Below are 21,388 nucleotides of genomic sequence, written 5' to 3' on the forward strand. Positions count from 1 at the left end.
AAAGAGAGAGAGTGAAAAAAGAGTGAATACTTCACCCAAATAAAACCATTTTAACGCCAATGAAAATTCAAAAATTTAAGGCTGACTGATACAGCAGCGCTAACCTTAACACAGGAGTAGATGGCACAAATGAAGAGGATGTTGGCAAGAATTATAAAGATACTGATGAAGATGCCAAGCATTAGTGTTGTGCTGAAAGAGAGCAAAAACATGTAAACATCATGTGTTTTACATAAAAGTTTATTATATATGTTTTTATATCATTACATATTAGGCTATAAGTAGCTTACATGTGGGATCTTGATATATAAACATTTGTCAACCATTTTATTTACATACTGTGGGAGGACAGTGAGTTGAATGAAGCAAATGAAGAAGAAGACCAGCAGGGTACAGGCCACATATCCGCCGAAGCGGTCATCCACCTTTTTAGAATACTATTGGAAAAAAGAGCATGTTGAATTATATAATGGAATTCAATCATTGGCAAATCTATGCTGTATCACAACTGTATACTAAACACTAATAGTACAGGGTATTAGATGGAGTGTGTAATGTAGTGTTGTGAGATTTCGGCTGGTTAGTGCACAAACATTTTTTTGTAATAACAAGAAGTGATGAAGTGATGTCACTATGCCAACCAAGCTTGTGACCTAGTAGGCTACTTTGAAACTACCACCAGATTTAAGCAAAAAAAGTTTTGCCCTAGACTTATTGGGTTATTTTTGGAGCTACTGTAGAGGCAATCATAGCTTTCCAGTTGTGAGCAGCTCCTCTCTCTCACTGTGGGACAACAGTGTCCATCATGTAAAATGACTGGTCTAAAATCGACTTGAATCTAAGCATGCATGTTTGATATTTTGGGTATACTCTGACACCTGTGAATAGACTACAGTCAAAAAAAAACAGCTCCAATTGGTGTTTACATTGAAAAACGTGCACTGAATTGACTTGATTCAAATGTTCCACATTTCCACATTAATAAAATTTATATTTTGGTGTGTGTTTTGCCTTTTGACAACTGTAGTGGTCTTTCTATGTTTCCCTCTTTAAACTGAACAGACTAGAACCTCTGACCAAAATGTAAGACACAGGCTCTACACTGCCCTCTGATGAAGTATATAATTCGGACTTCTATATTACATCAGTTGTGTTGATGTAACATCCTTTATTCAAAGACAAATTATTTGAATTAAAAGAGAAATTTTACAAATTGTTTAAGTGGTTAAATGTTCTACAGAAATTCGTTGAGTCAGAACAGGAACTAGTGGTGATCATCGTTCTTGGCTCTAAAATCTACTTCAAAATAAGTTAATACAGGAAATGGTTACGCAGTCATTGAATATGCTGCTTGTGTTTATGCTGCCATTGAATATGCTACCTGATGCCTGAGACACTGTTTTAGATAGCTTTGAGAAGGTTTTGGCCTAAAACATATTTTTTAGAAATATATTCATGCCAGAGAGATATGTGGGGTGTTGTAAGCCAAAATATTACTTAAAAGTTTGTATTTTTTTAGTTCAGTTATTTTATCATGATCTACATTTAAATGTAAAAACTCATTAGACGTTTTGGTTCACTGGTGGTTTTGGATAGTAAAAAAAATGGCTATATTTGTGTTATAGACATTGTGACCCCTGACTCCTATCACCACCACTGTTTATCTATAAAAAAACCATTTCACATCAACCACTCTGAATGAATTTGTTTCTAGTGATTTTAATCATGTAGAAATTTGGAAAAATCTGTGAAATTCCACTTTAAGTGAATTCAGTGAAATTCTTTTCAGTGTTCCATCTGTTTGGAATTCAGCATTTAGTGGTTCAATCATCTGCACTGTTTGATATGATGCGCTGTGGACTGTCTATGAACCTTTTTCTCCAGAAATGGCGTCTGAAACGTGAGCAGGAACTTTTTGACGTGGTCTTTGCGTAGCTGGTCGATGCTGCGGGCGTCGATGGCACGTCCCAAAAACTCATCTACCTCATCCTCGGGGTTCAGAGCCTCCTGAGCACAGTGGCTAGAGAAATCAGAGCGCACACACACAGACACCTCAGAGAGAGCAACGGGTCACACAGCTGTAGTGTAGGGTTTAAAGAGAGCTGTCAAACACTTCGTATGCAGCGCATAGGGATCAAATAATGATCCCCCTCTGCATGGCAGCATAGTTCAAATCACTGTTCTGACATATCGCTAAAGCTATTTAACTATTAATAGCAGTCAGCTCGGCTCTGCACAAAGCCACACAAAGGAGGGCTTTATTGGCCTTAACTCCCTACATGAATATTCACATCATGCAGGCTCAGTGCTATAGAGAGACGACCCGCTACTGTAAGAGCACAGAAATCTAACCCAGCGTCTACAGCAAGGCCAGAGCGCAGGAGGGGATTGGAGTACTAATAAAAGCACTACTCACTTGTCTTTGCTGGAGGCTTCGTCGATGCCCTGGGGACAAGCAGGACGCAGAGATTAGTTACAGTAGCCAGTGCAAACAGAACGAATCACAAAAACACAGACAACTTCAGCACAGGCTGCGATACAGCCAAGAAGACTTTTCCAGCCCGCAGCTTTAATTAGCAGTCCAGACTTCAGAGTACACCCAGAAAGAAAGCAACCGAGAGATAAAGACACAACGAGAGGGAGAGAACCTCAGACAGAAAAGAAATAACATAGTAATAGTCTAAAACTGTGTCTATTAGAGACGGCACTGATAGGATGCCAGGTTTCGGTGTCGGGCTGATATCAACAGAAAATGCTGTAGTGGACATCGGAGGGTAAAATAAATAAATCTGATCCAATCCTGTAACAAATCTATCATGAAACAGCTTCTATTAAAATAGCTCATTTTAAAGAGCCCATATCTGAAATTTCTCATGTATTTTATTTTTCTTTCCTAAGAAATTGTTAATGACATTTGTGTCATTTTTACATGGCAATTTTCCAATTTATCTTAGAATGAAACAGGATGTTTTTGTTACTGTGCCTTTAAGCCTTATATATAATTATCTCTGTTCTGATTGGCTGCCCTGTATTGTACCTCCTTCGGAATGCAGCTCAGCCCAAAACACTCATAGCTTCAGTGTAAATGAGCGGGGCTAAATCGCTACAGTCTGAACAGGCAAATGCATGTAAACGCACTGGTTTCATTGCCAAAAAAATTGAATTCAAAACAAGTTTAGTTTCCCTAAATGGACTGTATGTAGGAATTAATGCTACATTCTGAAACTTTAACAATGTTTTACATACTACGTGAAACTCTTTTATTTAAAAATGTGAGGACACATTAGTTTTCCCATGATATGGTATATAATAGTTTTAAAATAAAAAAAAAAAAGTTACAATTAAAAAGAGTAGCATTACTGAGTCAGGAGGGGAAAAAACACTAAAATATGGTGTCCAAATTTTATGGTGTGAGTCGCCTTGTGAAGCCTGAAACAGTAATTCGTTGGGAATTACACACAGACTCAGTAAGAAGGTCTGGCTCGAAGTTTAGGTCTTAAATGCAAATTTAACATTACACTGATGAATATGTGATGACAACAGTAGATAATTCACGTAGATCCTCAGAACACACGTCCTTCACCACGTTTTGACTGAGTTCTCTTTGAATTCTCTTTCAATGCACTCACAATCAGATTCTTTCACTTGGGGAAGGGGTCTGAAGCACAACCCATGTTACAATATATTCTTCTACACCTTACACATTTCCACCAGAGAGATCCAAAATCCTCAAAACGTACATAGTGTAGCTTTAGTCTTAATTCAGATATTTGTATTCTTTTATTTTCATATACATGGACCATTCTACCAGATTAGTCTGGACTGTGGTCCCACTGTAAAAAAAAAACTATTAAAAAAAAAGTATTCAGACTTTAGATATTTACAATGATCATATTATGATTTATTTCTTACCAAGTGAAGCATTAACTGATATAGTAAAAAGCTAAATATACCTGAAATCATCATTTATAGGGTAATTACTATTGTATTTTTTTTCAATTTTTTTAAAATAGCTTTTTGAATTCTTTTACAGTGGAGTTTAAATATTTAAATTCATTATTTATCATTTTATTAAAAAACTGTACTAAAAATGCTGTCCCACATTTTCATGTCACTATGGAAATAGAGTTGTAGTTCATAGGCAGAGCCTTATTTTAGCCACGCCCCTGCATTTTAGAGCAGGACGTGAGTCTGCATCCCTATCCCTCATGGCCACATGGTGAACAGTCCATTGTTTTGAAGAAAATGTGTCCCAAATTCTGAAAAGCAGTGTGACATAAAGAACTGTCACTACTGAAACATATTTTTTGCAATCAAGTAAACTTTTTGGTGTTATAATACAATATTATGATTTTATGTGTACAACTGTTCAAAGCTGTGTTTGCTAGTCATGCACTGGCTAGCATTTTTGAGTTTCATGCAAAATTAGCTAAATGGAACGGTCAATCTTTATTTTAATAAAATGAACATAATGAAGGTATAGGGTCACTCAAAGCAAAAAGATTTTAGCCTAAAGTCTGAAATGTGAAGTCTGACTTCGAAGCAGTTCAGTAGGATGATCCATATACTTCCCTGTACTATACTGATTTTCTCTTGTCTATCGATTTTACATTATTTACAGTTTAATATTTTGTAAAGATGCCTCTCCATACAGAACGCACTATATAAATAAGGTTGAGTCAAACTGAGTTATCTGTTCTGTCATTGTGTCTCAGCTCACTGTTGGAGGGTCCCAGTGCTGATATAAGCCAGGATCCAGCAGAAGTAATTCACACTTAGGAACTGACTCAGAGCTGATGCAATTACAGCTTGTTGCTATCGCTTCTGTTATTACAAAATGCGGAAACATCATTCAACCATGTGTGTGTGTGTGTGTGTGTGTGTGTGTGTGTGTGTGTGTGTGTTTGTGTGTGTTGAGGCTGAGTGTGTGAGTGGAGTGTGCAGGGTTTACCATCTGTCTGAAGACTTTGGAGTCTTTGGTCCTGGAAAAGGATCGGTCAGGCACCCAGCGGGGCATTAACCCATCAGAGGAGTTGGCCCTGGCACGCTGCATCTTAGCCATCATGGCCTTTTCCTCTTTCTGCAGGGTGTACACACACACACACACACACACACACACACATACACACTGCTGACACAATACTAAAGTAACATACATGTGACTGGAAGAACTATTTAGAAAGTTGTGGAAACAGACTATAAAATCAATATATCATGTAATACACTGTGATATAATTACAACTGTTTCATTCGATGCAGTTAAATAACCACATACAGATCAATGCACCACAATAAATTCATGGCTGCGGTGTGCATAACTGACCCGTTTCTGGCTGCAGCCGAGCACCAGAAAGGTCTCTATGTTGTTGTCTTTGAGGTACGCGTTCCTTTCTCCTCCGAAACCCGGCTCCACCTCATAGTCTCCATTCAGATACTGCAGTGTAGCTTTGGTGATGTGGATGCGCCTGTGGACAACACTTATGTGAGTAACTGTTTCTTTATTCATTAAAAAGTTTATTTGCATCATATTAGAATAATTAGAATAAGGTACTGGCAAAAATATTGGTTTTATATGAGTGCCACCTGGGGGAAATGCCTCCTTTAAGAATAGTGTCCTTTTACAGTAAAAGTTAACCCACATCTGTTTGTGACTTAATCATGTACAGGAGGATGATGTATAAACCTATAAAAATAAACTGAAACAGCAAACAATTCTTGCCCCAAAAACAGGCCTGGGGTATGAAGCCCCATGGTAAATCTGGCAGTTCTTAGAACTTGGGACCTTTCATAAATTTAGGCCTCATCAATTTGTCTTAATGAGTCCACTTCATCTGAGTAATTCACTGTTTTTATGGTCAAACTTTAACTAAATAATATTTCTAATGAACATCTGAAACACACAATGTGCATTTTTTTAAATGTATTATCTCATTATTGTGATTATAAGAATTACTTATTATGTTAATTAATTTTACTATTATTTTTTAATATAATAAAAATATATAATAATTATTATTTTTATTGCAACAACAACAGTGACAATTTAACAAAGCAACACCCTTCAATGTTTAATTGTACAGTGTAAATGACTATTAGACATTAAACAGATAAAAAGTGGACAGAACTGAAAAACTCAGTTCCGTCCACTTTAAACTGCAGGTTAATTCAAGCTAACAATTGCAGTAGGTAGCATGTAACGCGAATGCTACCTAGTCAGTGAGAAGTCAGGGAAAAACTTGCTCTGTCTGCTGAAAATCTAACAAAATATTGTGTCTGAGGAAAAGAATGAAAGGGGGCTTTTGCACCCCGTCTGGCAGGACGTCTTCCTCCAAAGGCCTCACCCCAAAGATCACATTTTCAAGTTAAGTTTTCCTCTCAAACTCAAATGTACTAAGCTTTACACAATCACAACCATATATTTCAACTAGTTTTCTTGTACAACTTAATTTAAATGCATAGATCAGCTGATCCCAAAAAGTTTCTGGGGAGGCAAATCCCAGGAATGCAGGCCAGATGATCCGATGAACAGTGCTGAGATCAGATTTGGCTCTATCACTTCATCAGGACTTAAGCGGGAGGACATCTTACCTTGAGAGCTTCTTCCCCCAAATTACTCTACATATTAAAAACAGTTTAAGCGGCAGTCAAGTTAAATTAAGTATTATTATTTCTGCAATATAATGTTGTCTGCAAGTGTCACTCTGTTCAGAACAATCCAATAGAGCGCTGTAAGGTGTCAGTGGGTCTGTTCTGGGTGGACGGTGTTTAGGCTCACCCTGCCTTGCCTCCAGCCTCCATCTGGTTGGCCAATGTGACGTCATTGGACCACACATCAAACTGCCATTTACGCAATCCCAGCACCCCGCAGTGCACACGCCCGCTGTGGATGCCCACCCGCATATTCACATTCACGCCTGTCACCTCTCTCACCAAGCTACACACACACACACACACACACACACATAAATCATTCATTTATAGGAAGGGAAATAAGAGCATATTATTAGCGATGTCATGATGTATTGATCTGAAGGTGGAAATTCAACTACACTGAATTTAGAATATTAGAACTGATTATGATTATATGATTTCAGTAAAATCAAAATGAGTGTGTGCTCATTTTTTCACCACACAAAAACTTTATTCCAATATAATCCCAATATATTCAAATACACTCTTAGCAAGAAGGGTTTTATATGGCAGTGGTTCTCAAACCAGTCCTCAGGGACCCCCAGACAGTCCACATTTTTGCTCTATTCCTGTGTGTTGTGAGTAAGATTGGAGCAATAATCTGGACTATCGGGGGCTCTTTGAGGACTGGTTTGAGAATCACTGCTTAAGTGCTAAAAAATAGTTCTTTGTCTCACAACAATAGTGGAACCCTTTCTTGGTGCTGTATCATTTATAAAAGGTTCATTAACCCCTTTATGCAGGTTTCCTAGTGGCCACTGAATCATTCAGATGTTTCTTTGTCACCCCCGCCTTTAAACCTTTAAAGAACTACTTTTTTAAGGTTGGACTGTGAATATAATAACTTCCATCATATTTGAGTACTCCAGTTTTTTTTAAATAAATAAATTAAATAAACGAAAAGCAGCAGACTCACGAGATGGCCTCAATCATGTCCACTCCCATCTCCACACAGCAGTGAGCATGGTCAGCTCTGGGCTCAGGCAAGCCTGACACACAGTAGTAACAGTCCCCCAGAATCTTTATCCTCAGACAGTGGTTCTCCTAACAACATATACACATACACAAGCACAAATGAGAACCTTTAAAGGGGAATTGCACCAACTTTTCAAAATTTCTGCATAATTAAATGGTTAAAATGTAAACCAAGTCATTCAGAGTGGTTTGGTGTGAAATGTTTTGTTCTAGAGAAACTTAGAGTTAATGATTAAGAATATGCTGCCTGATGCCTGAGATGTTGTTTTACAACAGTTTTGACGGAGGATTTTGGCCTTAAACTTAACTCCCTAAAAACATTCCTTCAGCCTTACCACTAATTTTATATTGATATTATATGTAAAAACTCAAAAGACGTGAAGGTTCACTGTTGGTTTTGGATAGCTAATAATATGAATATGTCTGTGTTGCAGACATTGCGACCCCCTGGTTCCTATCACCACCACTATAAAGAAATCTGTTTTTCTACATCATCAAACCACTCTGAATCACTTAACATCTCAACCATTAAATTATGCAAAAATTAAAAAAAAACCCACCGAACATCATTATAAGTCTTGAAGAGAACAGCTATTAACCCCTTAAAGTGCAGGTTCATTGTTCAGTTATCAGTCTGAAAAGTAAATCCTAAGATTCATTAACTGCTATGAAACTAACATAGCAGTTTCTAGAGAAAGTTACTGAGGTGTGGGCTCTTGCATTGGAAGTGATGATAACTACATTTTTAAAGATGTATTTCTGATCTGCAGTAGATACTCATGTTCCTAACCAACCCACAGTAGCTGTAACTGTCTCCATAGCAGCCTTTCCAGTATCCTGTAGTACCGTGTTGCTTCTCAGATATGCACAACACGTACAAACCTGTTTGTTTATTTTCAACAAAGGCTATGCACCCACAGATAAAGGCAGTAAAGGACGATGTGACCAGCTCTGAGCTTCACATACTAAAAATTTAGCACATATTAGCAACAGCTGAGCGAGTTATAATACAAAGCAGAAGTTCCTGCAAAAATGGTTTATTAAGCCTCTTTTTACACAACTTCAATAAGAAATTAGATCATTCTTTTCAAGTGATCCCTTGAAATGAAAACACTGGGCGAGCATATTGTATTTCGAGCACTGGGGCCAAAACAACTATCAATACCGCATCAAGGAAAATGTTCAGACTTGGATGATGAATCATAAATTTGTAATAAAAGATGGATTTAATGGAGTAAAACCCACAGGACGAAAATATGGCAGCATTAGGAGCTCAGCTCAGACTTGTGGGCTTAATTAGGATTTGATGGCGTTTGCTTACCCAGGCTAATTTGTCGAAACGAGCAAAAAGTTCATTAAGCGTCATCACCAGCTCCTGGGCAGTGCATTGCGATGCCAAACTCGTGAAGCCTTCGATGTCTGCGAAGAGGATGCTGCAAAAAAAGGGAAATAAAACATGAAAAAGGCAAGGACAAAAGACAGACAGAGGGACAAAGTGGATCAATAATTGCGCAAGTCCCTCGTCTGGGTCATGGTGGTTGGTGTGAAGGGCCTAGTTGGAAAATCATCATTTCGGTTGTGGTACAGATTGGAGACGGGTCATTCTCAATGAAGCGCTCCATTCCTCAATCAGGAACAGGAACTGGCCGGCCTCTTTAAAGACCTCATATCCACCGGGCCTGGAGGTGCTCATCAACAACAATTTAAAGGTGACAGAATGAAGCCAATGAGAGCACGGCGTGCTGAGGGGCAACAGATGGCACTGTTCCCTTCCTGCAGCCTGCCGCTGGGAAACTTTAAAACATTTGGCGAGAAGCGTCTCTGCCCTCGGAGTAAAACTGGCCAATTTTACGCATTCGACTCTTCCTGAGCAAATGTGACACAGATGCTTCGAGTTGGAGCGGATAATATGGGCTCTCTCTTCACTCCCAAACTACTGCTGGATGTCTGTTCTTGAGGCTTGTAGCACAAACTCACACTGCTGTTTTACTGGGCACAGAACATCAGTCGCTTAACTGACAAGTTAACATGAGAAGACAAAGTACGGAGAGAGAGAAGAAACACAGAGGAACAGAAAATATACTAAAAAATAGGACTCTCAAATATACACTGAGAACAGCAGCCAATCCAAAGTCTGTTAACCCTTTAAAGCTGCCGTTTAATCTGCTCTTCTGTGAGTTGAGTTAGGAATATATCTCACACATCAGTTGTATATTTTATCATTACTCCGTTTAAACCAACATTTACAGATCTGATTTACACTGAATAAGTTTGCACATTTGCTCGAAAATCAGTGCACTAAGCAATAAAGGAAGCCTCGTGCATCTTTTACACAGTGATAGAAAATCAGACTGAAAACAGATTCTACACACTGATTTATTTTATTATGACTGACATCAACATGCATGCACTTCAGGCAGCAAATGTGAATTCTATATAGAGGCCAAATGCTGCGGTATCACCAACAAGATGCTCAGTTTTCTAGTGTAGAGATAGATCAGGGGTCGGCAACCCAAATGTTAAAAAGAGCCATTTTGTCCTTTGGGAGCCACAACATTCGTCCCTTTTACCATTGTGGCTGTAAATTTGTCTCAGTATGTGCTGATGCACTAGTATAGGCTGGAAATATAAATGAAAACACAGACTTACTTTGCTCTGCTTTAAGCTTTAGCTCAGCTATAGCTGCTTTTCTTGCATCTTCTTTTTTGAACTTTCCTGTTCCACCTTAAATGGTGTCTGAGGCACCAGAATGTAACTGCTGCACCATTTAAGGTGGAACGGGAAAATTTGAAAAAGAAGCTGGCGAATGAGAATCTGGCTTCAGTTTTGTGACTTTTTAGTGTTTGACAGTTTCTCGTTGCAGATTAAACAAGCTGGAGTTATTATAAATGCAAAGTCCATTCGTCTCTAAATTATTGATGTTCGTCTTAAATCTTTCACTTTACCTTTTCGTTAGATACTAGCTAGGCAAGACTGTTGTCTCCATTGCTATGGTGACCAGCAGTCTGTGCGCCAATCTTCAGGGTTAAAGGGTGAATTAGCAGTTGTACATTAACTCCAGCGTTTAAGACCATTTACTGTTAAAACTGTGTTTGAACGATCAGCAGATCTTTATTTTACTGCAAAGGAGGATTATTTTGTTTTTACCTAAATATGGAGCCACTGTGGAGCCGCAACAGGGCAGTAAAAGAGCTGCACGCAACACCGAAGCCACATCTTGCCGACCCCGAGATATATTGACAAATGCAAAGTGTCTGTTCTGAAAGTGCTGCATTGCATCCAACAAAAAAGGCAGCATGAAACTTCTTTTATACAGTAATAGGAAACACAGTAGCATATAAACACTTCCAATTCCAAAAGATGGTCCATTTCCACATGAATGTTCACCAGCTACTCTGTGGACTGATTTTAATTAAAGGAGACAAACAATCTGAATGTATCGCTGGAGAGACGTTAGGGTTAAAGTCACTGTCCAACTAGTTTCCATCTTCGGATGATTTCATCACTTGGGTTATGCCATCTGGATACAACTAGCATTTTTGTCTGAGGTACAAAGCCTCAAATCACTCGATTTACAACATAACTGACTCAGTGCTAACATACAAACCAGATGTATTTCAAACAACTCAACTGGGTATATGAGAACCCGTTTCCATTGGTGATTTGTGAGGAATACAGCAGTAGTTTACTTCTGTGAAGTGGATGGAATTGGTGTTTATGAGCCAACATGTTTCCACCTATAGCCCTGCTCACCTTGACCGTGCCAACAGACTGAATAACCCCACACTGTTGCTTTGTGTTCAGATGTAATGATATTAATGTTACTTTTCCACAGCTGTTTCCTGCTCTGGGATTATTTTATTTACCTGACATTGTCGTGTTTCTGGATGTAGATCTTGTGGAACATCATATCTTCCTTCTTGGCATTGATATCTGCCTTCATCTCCATGGCAACATGCCTTGGCAACACTGAAAGCAGCAGGCGTTCCTGGAAAGAGTTACAGAGGGATCCTTAGTGAGCATGTGCTGATGCATATGGGAGCAGTTGGGTGAGAGTCCAGGAGTTTGAATTGTTTTCATACTCTATGAGCTCCTGCTAAGGACTGTATTCGTTTGCGTTAGAAAATCATGGAGAGGAATTTGTGCCAAATTGGAAAGCAATTACTACAGTGGAAAAATGTGAAATGCAATGCACACATGACACAACTATTCCATAGTGACATGAAGAATATGTGCCAAAATGAAAAACAATCCCTGTGTTACACTGTTTTCATGCTGCTTGACCTCCTTAGTGAAAAACAATGCATGAAGAGTCTAAAAAGGAAATGCTGAATTCATGTCACAACTGAATACAATCCACACTGAAACAGTAATAAAAGCACAGCTATGCTGCTTTCCACTGTGCAGTGCTTCAAACAACGCTATCAATGTAATGGGTCCTTTACTTCTCATTTTGGCACGTTTTCCGCATGTTACTGTTCAAATACAATCTCAAGTGTGCAATGCATTTCACTGTTTTGGTTGCATTTCAATGAGGCAGATACATTTGAAGTACAAAAAAGAGGTCAAGCGACATAAAACCAGTGTACTAGGGTTTGTTTTTCATTCTGGCACATATTCTGCATGTCATTATGGAACAGTAATGTCATGTGTGCACTGTATTTCACGATTTTCCACTGTAGTGACTGCTTTTCAATTTTGCTTGAATTCCTCTCCAAAAATACAGAGAGAAAGTGATGACAAAGTCACTGATTACTAAGACTCAGCACTTGGCCTTTAAACCTTCAGCTGTATGCAGTGTAGGAGCACAGAGAAACAACACACAGTGTTTTTGACCAAAAGGTTTATGATACAATTCCTTGTTAAAAGGGTAGAGGGTAAGAGGGTAAAATATTTATTTTGTTTACTGAGGTTAGGATTAGGATTAGAACATATTGATACTTACATATAAATAATACATATAAAACAAAAGTGTAAAAGTCAGAGAACACCAATTCATTTTCAGTCAAAATTGAGTTATTCATTTGTCAGCGTCAGAAAAAAGCAGAACACATTTTTAACACAAAATTGCACAGAAGCCTCAACAACTAAAATATTATATTCAAAATTGCATTTAATACAGCTTTCATTCTTATCAGGGGACTTGCTTTCAGTTTTTCAAAGAAATCTGCAGGGATATTTTTCCACACCTCCAAAGTTCAGTCTTAGAAGTTGGCTGCACTGCTTCTCAACATCCAAGCAAAATAAAACACGTTCAGTGATGTTGAGGTCTGGACCCTGGGGTGGTCAGTCCATTGTTCTGAGAACACCAGCAGCTTCTTTGTTTGATCTGCATTTTTTCTTTCCTCAGTAAGAGCTTCTTGACAGCTACACATCCTTTGGGACTCATAGTGTTGTTGTCTTCTTACAGTGGAAGGATGACTGTATATTGTTTCAGAGCTGAAGCAAGAGTGAAGTTTGATTATCCGATGGGGACAGTTTTGGTGGTCTACCAGGTCTTGCATGGTTGTTAGGAGTCCCATTTTCTCATTTTGGATAAAACTTTTACTTTTTTACACTTACTTTCTCTGACTTTCCTCTTCCTTATGCAAGAGGATCTAATCTCCTCCGAAATATATAAATAAAATAAATAACTTGTACTTTTATGCTAATAACTCTAATGGATATTTTGACTTAAAATTAAATAAATGAAGGGTGGTCTCTGATTTTAACACAGTCTTGTATTACTATTACATATATGTACTTGTACATACATGTACACATATATATGATCTGTACGGCTCCGTGTCCTGTGTGTGGTGTACCTGCTGCTGGTTCTCTCTCTGCAGGTGTATTCTGGCCTGTATGTATCCTCTGGTCTCTTTGAAGGCCTGTCTCTGAGACACCTCAGCTGGGTAGTGTGTGCAGATCCCAATGATGTTAGTGCACAGAAAAACCAGTCCGTTTGCACATAACTGCATTCCAGCAGACAGAAAGAGAGAAATAAAGAGAGAACGATAAGTAATTATGAGGCAACTTTGAGTTTGTACTACTTTACCTGTATGTTTACTGACAAAACATTAATAGTAGCACTTGACTTAGAGTGCCAGTTAAATGTTCAGGAACACTCAGCTTTCCAAAACGTTCTACTAAATGAGCATGTTTTCTTTGTCGGTTTGTGCCCAAATCACGGAAAACAGAACTTGACTAAATTTCATTTGTACTGGTCGCTCCCCAATCCACACAGTACATATATGGAAACTAGGCTGGAAAACAGACTCTTTTGAATTCACTGATTCTGTGATGTCACAAAAAAACAACACATTTACATGCATCCACCTACTCAGCCTATAGCAGTTTAGCCCCATCCATTCACACTGAAGTTTCAGCCCAGACTGCTTTTTGAATGAGGCACAATACAAGGCAGCCAATCAGGACAGAGCTCATATACATATATCAGTCTTAAAGGCACAGACACAAAAAGAGCCTGTTTAATTCTAAAGGATAAAGAGAGGTTGGAAAATGATGCAGTAAAAATGAATTACATGAAACCACACTAATGTTTACGGGCTCAGGGGTTAAAAAGAAAATGTAAGAAAAATGTAGGACTTTAACATATTAAAGAGCAGCTTTATTTAGAGGAAAACAATATCACACATATAAATAACTGCCTTAGTGACCGTGCTATCACAACAAATCCCATGTATGTTTTATCCCCTTGCTATGTTACAACATTTGCACTCCCATCCAGATGCTCAAGCCTTTAAGATCAACACAAAACGTGGTTATTTTGACTGTTTAATCAACTTTTCTCCGTTAATAAGATGATGTCTCAGTGCTGTTGTTGCATTTTTTGTTGCATGTAAAGAGCATGCTCTAACAAAGATGAACATTTTTACATTTTTATCTTGTTTGTGTGGAATACATTTCACACTTCAGTTTCCTTTTAGTGTTACTTTGATTAAATAAATCAATATAATGTGTTCTGATTGTGTGCACACGCTCACAATTTCTGCTACCACCATCTGCACTGTTCTGCAGACCGCAGCAGTGAGCAGAACACTGTCAATAATTCGATTTCAATTCAACAGCAGTGGTGAAATAAATCGGATGTTGTGTTTTTTTTTTTTTTTTGGGAGCCATGGATGCCAAATGTCTTGTTGTTGATGTCCAGACAAATTCAGCATTATACAACAAAAATAAGAGCACGCTCTCAGAAAAAAGGTACCAAACTCTCACTGGGGCAGGACCCCTCTTGTCACTGGGGTGGTACCCTCAAGGGTACATCTCAGTACCTTTTGTCAGGGAGTATAATTGTACCAAAATCCTCTGCAATCATACTTTTAAAGCTGTTCTGACTCCACACACCCCATCTTAACTCCAGGCTTTCATTTTAATTAGATGGATGGACGGATAGATGTGTGTTAGTGATGTGTTAGTGTGTGTTGCGCTGGTCTGAGTGGATCAGACACAACAGTGCTGCTGGAGTTTTTAAACACCTCAGTGTCACTGCTGGACTGAAAAGAGTCCACCAACCAAAAATATCCAGCCAACAGAGTCCTGTGGGCAGCGTCCTGTGACCACTGATGAAGGACGAGAGGATGACCGACACAAACTGTGCAGCAGCAGATGAGCTACTGTCTCTGACTTTACATCTAGAAGGTGGACTGACAAGGTAGGAGTGTCTAATAGAGTGGACAGTGAGTGGACACAGTGTTTAAAAACTCCAGCAGCACTGTTGTGTCTGATCCACTTGTACCAGCACAACACACACTAACACACTACCACCACACCAGTGTTACTGCAGTGCTGAGAATGATCCACCACCCAAATAGTACCTGCTCTGCGAGGGTCCATGGGGGTCCTGACCACTGAAGAACAGGGTAAAAGCATGCAGAGAAACAGATGGACTACAGTCTGTAACTGTAGAACTACAAAGTGAACCTATATAGAAAGTGGAGCTGATAAAATGGACAATGAGCGTAGAAACAAGGAGGTGGTCATAATGTTATGCCTGATCGGTGTAGATAGATAGATAGATAGATGGATGGATGGATGGACGAATAGATATGCACTACGTGAATAAATATTACGCAGGTGACAATGCAGTGGTGCACGTCACGTCCAGTGGAAGAGTGACTATACACTGTGAACAGTAACATACATTAGTAGCTGTGACATATGCATGGGTGTATAAACAAGTGGCAGTGCATAGTAAAGTATTGTTCTGTTTTAAAACATTAGGTTATAAAAACACCTTTCCTCTGGGAAAAACGTATTAAGTTACACAGTTCAACCTTACAACCACTGTTGTACTTTTGAAAGCGCATTTACACTGTTTGTACCTTGATAAACCTGCACAGTACCTTTTTTCTGACAGTGTACAGAGCATCATCCTGTCTCTTTCCACCTTAAATAAACAATCCACACTAAAGTTCTCCTGTGATAATCATCCACTGTCGCCGGTGACGCTGTCATCATGAAGATGTTTGCTTGGCTTCATGCCTCGGTTGCATACCGCTATGAGTCACGGAATGATGTTTCTTTCAAAACCAATATGTAAACACAGCATTATGTTTGATAGGGTTAAACCACTTCTGCTGCTTTCATCATTTTTTGGAAGAGAAATGATCATTTAGGCAAAACCTACTCAGAAAAGAAAGATGCCTTAATGAACCAAAAGCTCAGAAAAACTCCTGCATGTTTTTTTTGTTAATTACAAAATAACAGCTCGAAAAATTCAGACGGCAAAAGAAAGCAGAGTGTGATAGGCAGTGTAGCTATGAACGCACGTTCACAGAGACAGGCTAAATTGCCTGTGCGCCACTGGCTGTCAGGATGAAAAGTCACTTTCTTCGCTTAGATAAAAGCCCCAGTGCACAACACTAATAGGTGCTGACCTGGTTATCCACTAGAGCACTTGTAAACACGGTGAGCCCACTGGATTGAGCGTCGTGAGTATACAGAGTCAGTCAGGTGGAAAAAAAAACTTGTTACACTGGTTCTATGACCCGGATCAGCACCTGCTGATGTCTATCAGCTTTAGGGGTTTGCTGCAGAGAAGGGAGGGTCCAAGAAACACCAGGCTAACAGAGTAATGCTGGATGATCTGTTAGCACTGAATGAGTCAGTAAAAAGCTCATTCTCCACTGCTAGATAAGACCACGACTACACACTGTTCCGGAGGCAGATAGATCTTTAGGTCACGTGGTGTGAAATTCAGAAGACCATACATAGCACAAGTTTTTCATCACACAGGTTCACACTGAGTGTGATTAGACAGCTGCTCAATGGTGATTTTGATCCAGCTGTAAGCATGCACAGATATCTGTCTTCATCCTGATGTACAGTATGACTTACCTTGTGGGCAACCACCAAGCAATAGCATACAGCACCAGCCTAAAGGTTTGGACACCTACCTATAGAAGTGCTTTCCTTATTCTTATCACTTTAGAATAAAACAGAACACTTCAAAGCTATTGAATAACACATACAGTGGCCAAAAAGTGTTAAATCAAAACTATCTTTTATTTTCGATTGCTCACTTTGCCCTCATGCAACTTTACAAACTCTTGGCATTCTCTCAAGCAGCTTCATGAGGAGCCACTTGAGATGATTTTCCAACAAGGTTGAAGATGTTGAAATCTTGCTGGCTGCTGAAAACTACTTGAGGGCATTGCTGAATTGTTGTTCTGGATATACATGAATAAATTCTCAGTGACTAGAACTTCCCTGTTGTTCTACACTGTTGTTGATTCCAATGATTCCTCAAAATGTCTGTACAATTAAATCTTTAAGATGTGAACAAAGTTACTCAGAGTGGTTTGATGTAAAATGCATCATCCTAGAGAAACTCGCCAAGCCTGAATTGTCCACAGTGGTGATGAATGGAACCAGACTTCTGAAACGTTTAATGACTGTAAAAGCTACCTCACAGAAAGTTATTACATGAAATCTTCATATCAGTGCTAGGCCTTTGGTTCAGGCCATAAATGTAAAAAAAGGGAAGAAACACCTTCTCAACAATGCTAATTTCAGCTAGCGCCCCTATGACATTCTAAATGCATGTTGGCGCTAAGCTAAATGTGATTTACATGAACGCTTCTTGGCTGCTATAGTTTACCAATGGGAGAGCTTGCTTGACTGTATCTACCACAGAGAAAAAGAACCTGATTGGATAATTTCCATTAGAAGATTTTTAGATTTTTTTCTTGGAATTTTATCCCGTTTTGCTTCCAACCAAAATGTAACATTAAAATAAGAGTATTACTACAATACTTGCAAAACTTTAATACAACAAACATGATGATTCTAACGAATAAAAAATGAGCAAAAAAATTAGACATATTTTTTTTTTTATTTCACAGAAATAATCAGGCCTTCTCTGAAGTCCTAGGAGGCCCTCAGGGTCTGCATGAAGTGCTTATAAATATGCAGCAAGATGCCTAAGACATTGTTGTGCAATAGTTTTGAGAGAAGGTTTTGGCCTGAAGGATATTTTTTAAAATACATTCATAGCAGAGAGGTACAATTTTTTTGTATTTATCATTATTTTACCATCGTCAACATACAGACACATATATATGTATAGACACTTAGATTGTGAAGATTCACTGGTGGTTTTGGATAGTAAATAAAATGTGTTGAGACATTAAGAACCCTGGTTCCTATCACTACCACTGTTCTCTACAATGAACCATCAAACCACTCTGAAAGACAATTATGTACAGAATTGGTTGAAGTCCGCTTTAAGCATAGACCTTTAGATCAAGAAGCCTTTACATCTGTGAAAAACATACATTATATCTGCTTTATAAGATGTGTCCAAATGTTTGTATATTCTGCACTTGTGTGAAAATGTCTACACTACATCTTGGGAACAAACATTTCCTCTGAGTGTAGAAGAAACCATTTCCTATAAAAATGATATTATCAGTATAATTTAAGAGGGTCATGTGTGAAGAGCAAACGCATTCAAATGCTTCAGCCTCCAGAGGCAGGAAAGGCCTCTATCAGATCAAATCTGACTGTCTGTCTGCATCTGACTGACTGACTGTTTTTTAAACCATTTGGACTCTAATCAGGTGAACGATTAACCCCTTCAGGACTGAGTGAATGTAAAATTCTCCTTGTATTTGTAGAACGTCAGGGCCGATGAGTGTGTCAGCTGCTCTCATCTCAGGCTTATTCCTTCTTTTCATTTCCTCTGCAGTGCTATTCATTATTCAGCACGTCAGTGTCCGACCCGTTGGAATTAGCACTTCATATAAACTTCAAACCCTGCACAGTATGTCCACTGAGAGCTGGCAGAAAGGAGGCCCTTCAGCTTCATGCACACAAACACAGAGGAGTAGAAAGCATAGCAGCAGGATGAGGTCATTCGGAATATAGCAGAGAAAAAGAGCCAACAGCGGTCCTTCTCCACCGCTAAAGAACTTTCATTTAAGTGTATTACTGCAGTTTCAACCTTCGCATTTCCTGCTGCCGTGAAAGAGGTACAGGCTACAGCGAGCGAAACACAACACAAAACCATTATCAGGCAGAGGAAAAATCACGTTACTGAATACACCAGAGAACTGTTATGTTTTAAATTCTTTAACATAGTTTCCTTCCAGATGCAGCACTGTTGTATACTATTGTGTGATAAAAGCCATTCACAGCACAGGGTGCCACCATATCTGCTCAAATCTACTGAAATCTATTGAAAGCACAAAAGTGACGTAATGAGAAATGCACTTTGGGCTTAGCATTGCACACTGCCTCTTATCTCAGATCACTGCTAGCATTTGGAGCAGTGAGATGGTGAGATGGTATGCAGCCAAACCTGTGAGTTTTGACAAAAAAACATGTTTGTGTGCATCTGCGTAGCTCCCGGGCCGAAAAATAAAGAGAACAGAGTTAAAGGGTTACAGTGCAGTGCTTCCCCATGTTTTACGCAGAGTTAATTCCTACATTCTTAGCACGTTTATTTAAAGGGTCCATATCCCTCATTTTTTGAAATCAGAGTTTGTTCTACTATGTAAACACTGCTAAAGTTTCAAAATACACCAACAGCTTCCCAGTTCAAACAGTCCATATATAGAAACTATGCTTCAAAAACAGACCATTTTGACTATGCACTGTTTCTGTGGTGTCACAAAAACCAAAGCATTTACATGTTTTTCCCTCTTCAGGCTACAGCAGTTTAGCCCCATCTATTCACAGTGAAGTTGTAAGGAGTGTTACAGCCCAATCTGCTTTCTGATTGAGGCACAACATAGCAGCCAATCAGAGCATGGCTCATTTACATACTGTACTGTTTAATTGTAAGGAATAACAAGACGTTGAAAATTGTTCATGTAAAAATGAACTATGACTGTTTTTAGTACACAAATCCACAAAAATATCACTACTGGACGTCAGGTAAAAAAATAAAAAACAAAAATATTTGCAGGATATTGGCCCTTTAAGTGCCATTTTCATTGGATTCATGCTTCTGAGTGGCACAACCATCTAAGTGTTAGCCCTACCATCAGGAGATCACGAGGTCAACCTCCGGTGATGCCACAGCCGTCTGTGGTGAGAGCCATGAGTCCATAACTGTCCTAACTCTCACTTAGCATGATGTAGGCCAACGTGGGTATCTAACAGAGCTGCTTGTTAGTGTTCTCCTGCAAGCGCGTTGAGCTGGCCAGTGGTGTAGCATTAAAAGATGTTTTGGGGCTTCATGTAACTCAGTGGACACGTGCAAGCCTTGACCTTCCCAACTTCGTCGCACTGTGTGACGGGCAACAGACCTGGCTAGTGGGCAGAAGTAAACTGGAGGAAAACTGAACAATGACCTATGAATTTATATGTACGTTTGCAACCAAAAAAGCACTATGAAGCAAATATTATCCTGGCAGCCACATAATAATCTAGTATCTTCCATGATGATGTGATTATGCTGCTAGACATTGAGATTACATTTCTAGATACCCTACATTATATTAAATCAAGCTGCATTATTAGTTATTAGTTACATTACAACTGCAACCTTTACTGAGACCCATATTGTTATAAAATACACACAGTGTGTGCCTGACGTCTCTGTGCATAACCTGCATTTATGTAATGACACATCCACACATTATTCAGACTGAGACAGTAAATCTCTTACAGGTGACAGGTGACCTTTCTGAAAGACAGCAGAGAACAACATGCCTGCTTTCTGCTGTTAAAAGAGAGAGGTTTTTTTTGGGGGGTGAGTGTGAATAGGCAGGGGTGGGGGAAGCCCCTTATAGTCATTTCCTTTGTTTATTATCTTGGTGCTTTTGAAATTCTCTGCACACTTTGGTCAGACTTTTATTCTTATGTAGAATAAACTGAGCCTCTTTCTTTGACTTTTATATACACATCAGCTCAAGAGCCTCAGATTTAGTTTAAGTAAACAGACTTAATAGTCAGTGCTAGACTGAATATACCATCCATCCACATTGTTTATGGGCAGGAGGATCAGCAACATTAAACATTCTTAAAAATAAACAAAGGTGGCACAGAGGTTTCTTTGAGTGGTTCCACAAAAGAACCTCTTTTCATTCCTTAAAGAACAATGAAGAACTATTCAATGGTTTAAAAAACCTTCACATAAGCTAAAGGTTCTTTACAATTTTCATGATTCTTTCAAGAACCTTCACATTATGTGAATAATTTTAACCTCTGAAAAGTTTTTTCACACTTACACATCTCATTTACAAAAATGGTCTGGGTGGGCTGGGCCAGGCAG

At 38.9% G+C, this 21,388-nt stretch overlaps 1 protein-coding gene across 1 annotated transcript in view; it reads right to left on the bottom strand.

The window, feature by feature from the left end:
* The window catches only part of adcy6b (adenylate cyclase 6b), an 80,668-nt gene that overhangs the window by 15,231 nt on the left and 44,049 nt on the right, over positions 1 to 21,388 (bottom strand). The window contains exons 4-14 of the mRNA XM_036591589.1: positions 13,470 to 13,619; positions 11,532 to 11,653; positions 8,987 to 9,098; positions 7,607 to 7,734; positions 6,776 to 6,934; positions 5,324 to 5,465; positions 4,952 to 5,080; positions 2,417 to 2,445; positions 1,873 to 2,020; positions 340 to 437; positions 105 to 192 (exon numbers count right to left, since the gene is read on the bottom strand). Of these exons, the coding sequence (XP_036447482.1) occupies positions 105 to 192; positions 340 to 437; positions 1,873 to 2,020; positions 2,417 to 2,445; positions 4,952 to 5,080; positions 5,324 to 5,465; positions 6,776 to 6,934; positions 7,607 to 7,734; positions 8,987 to 9,098; positions 11,532 to 11,653; positions 13,470 to 13,619 (1,305 nt within the window). The remainder of the gene's footprint in view (positions 1 to 104; positions 193 to 339; positions 438 to 1,872; positions 2,021 to 2,416; positions 2,446 to 4,951; positions 5,081 to 5,323; positions 5,466 to 6,775; positions 6,935 to 7,606; positions 7,735 to 8,986; positions 9,099 to 11,531; positions 11,654 to 13,469; positions 13,620 to 21,388) is intronic.

The sequence above is a fragment of the Colossoma macropomum genome, unplaced genomic scaffold (assembly GCF_904425465.1).
Source record: "Colossoma macropomum unplaced genomic scaffold, Colossoma_macropomum, whole genome shotgun sequence".
NCBI classification, from domain to species: domain Eukaryota; kingdom Metazoa; phylum Chordata; class Actinopteri; order Characiformes; family Serrasalmidae; genus Colossoma; species Colossoma macropomum.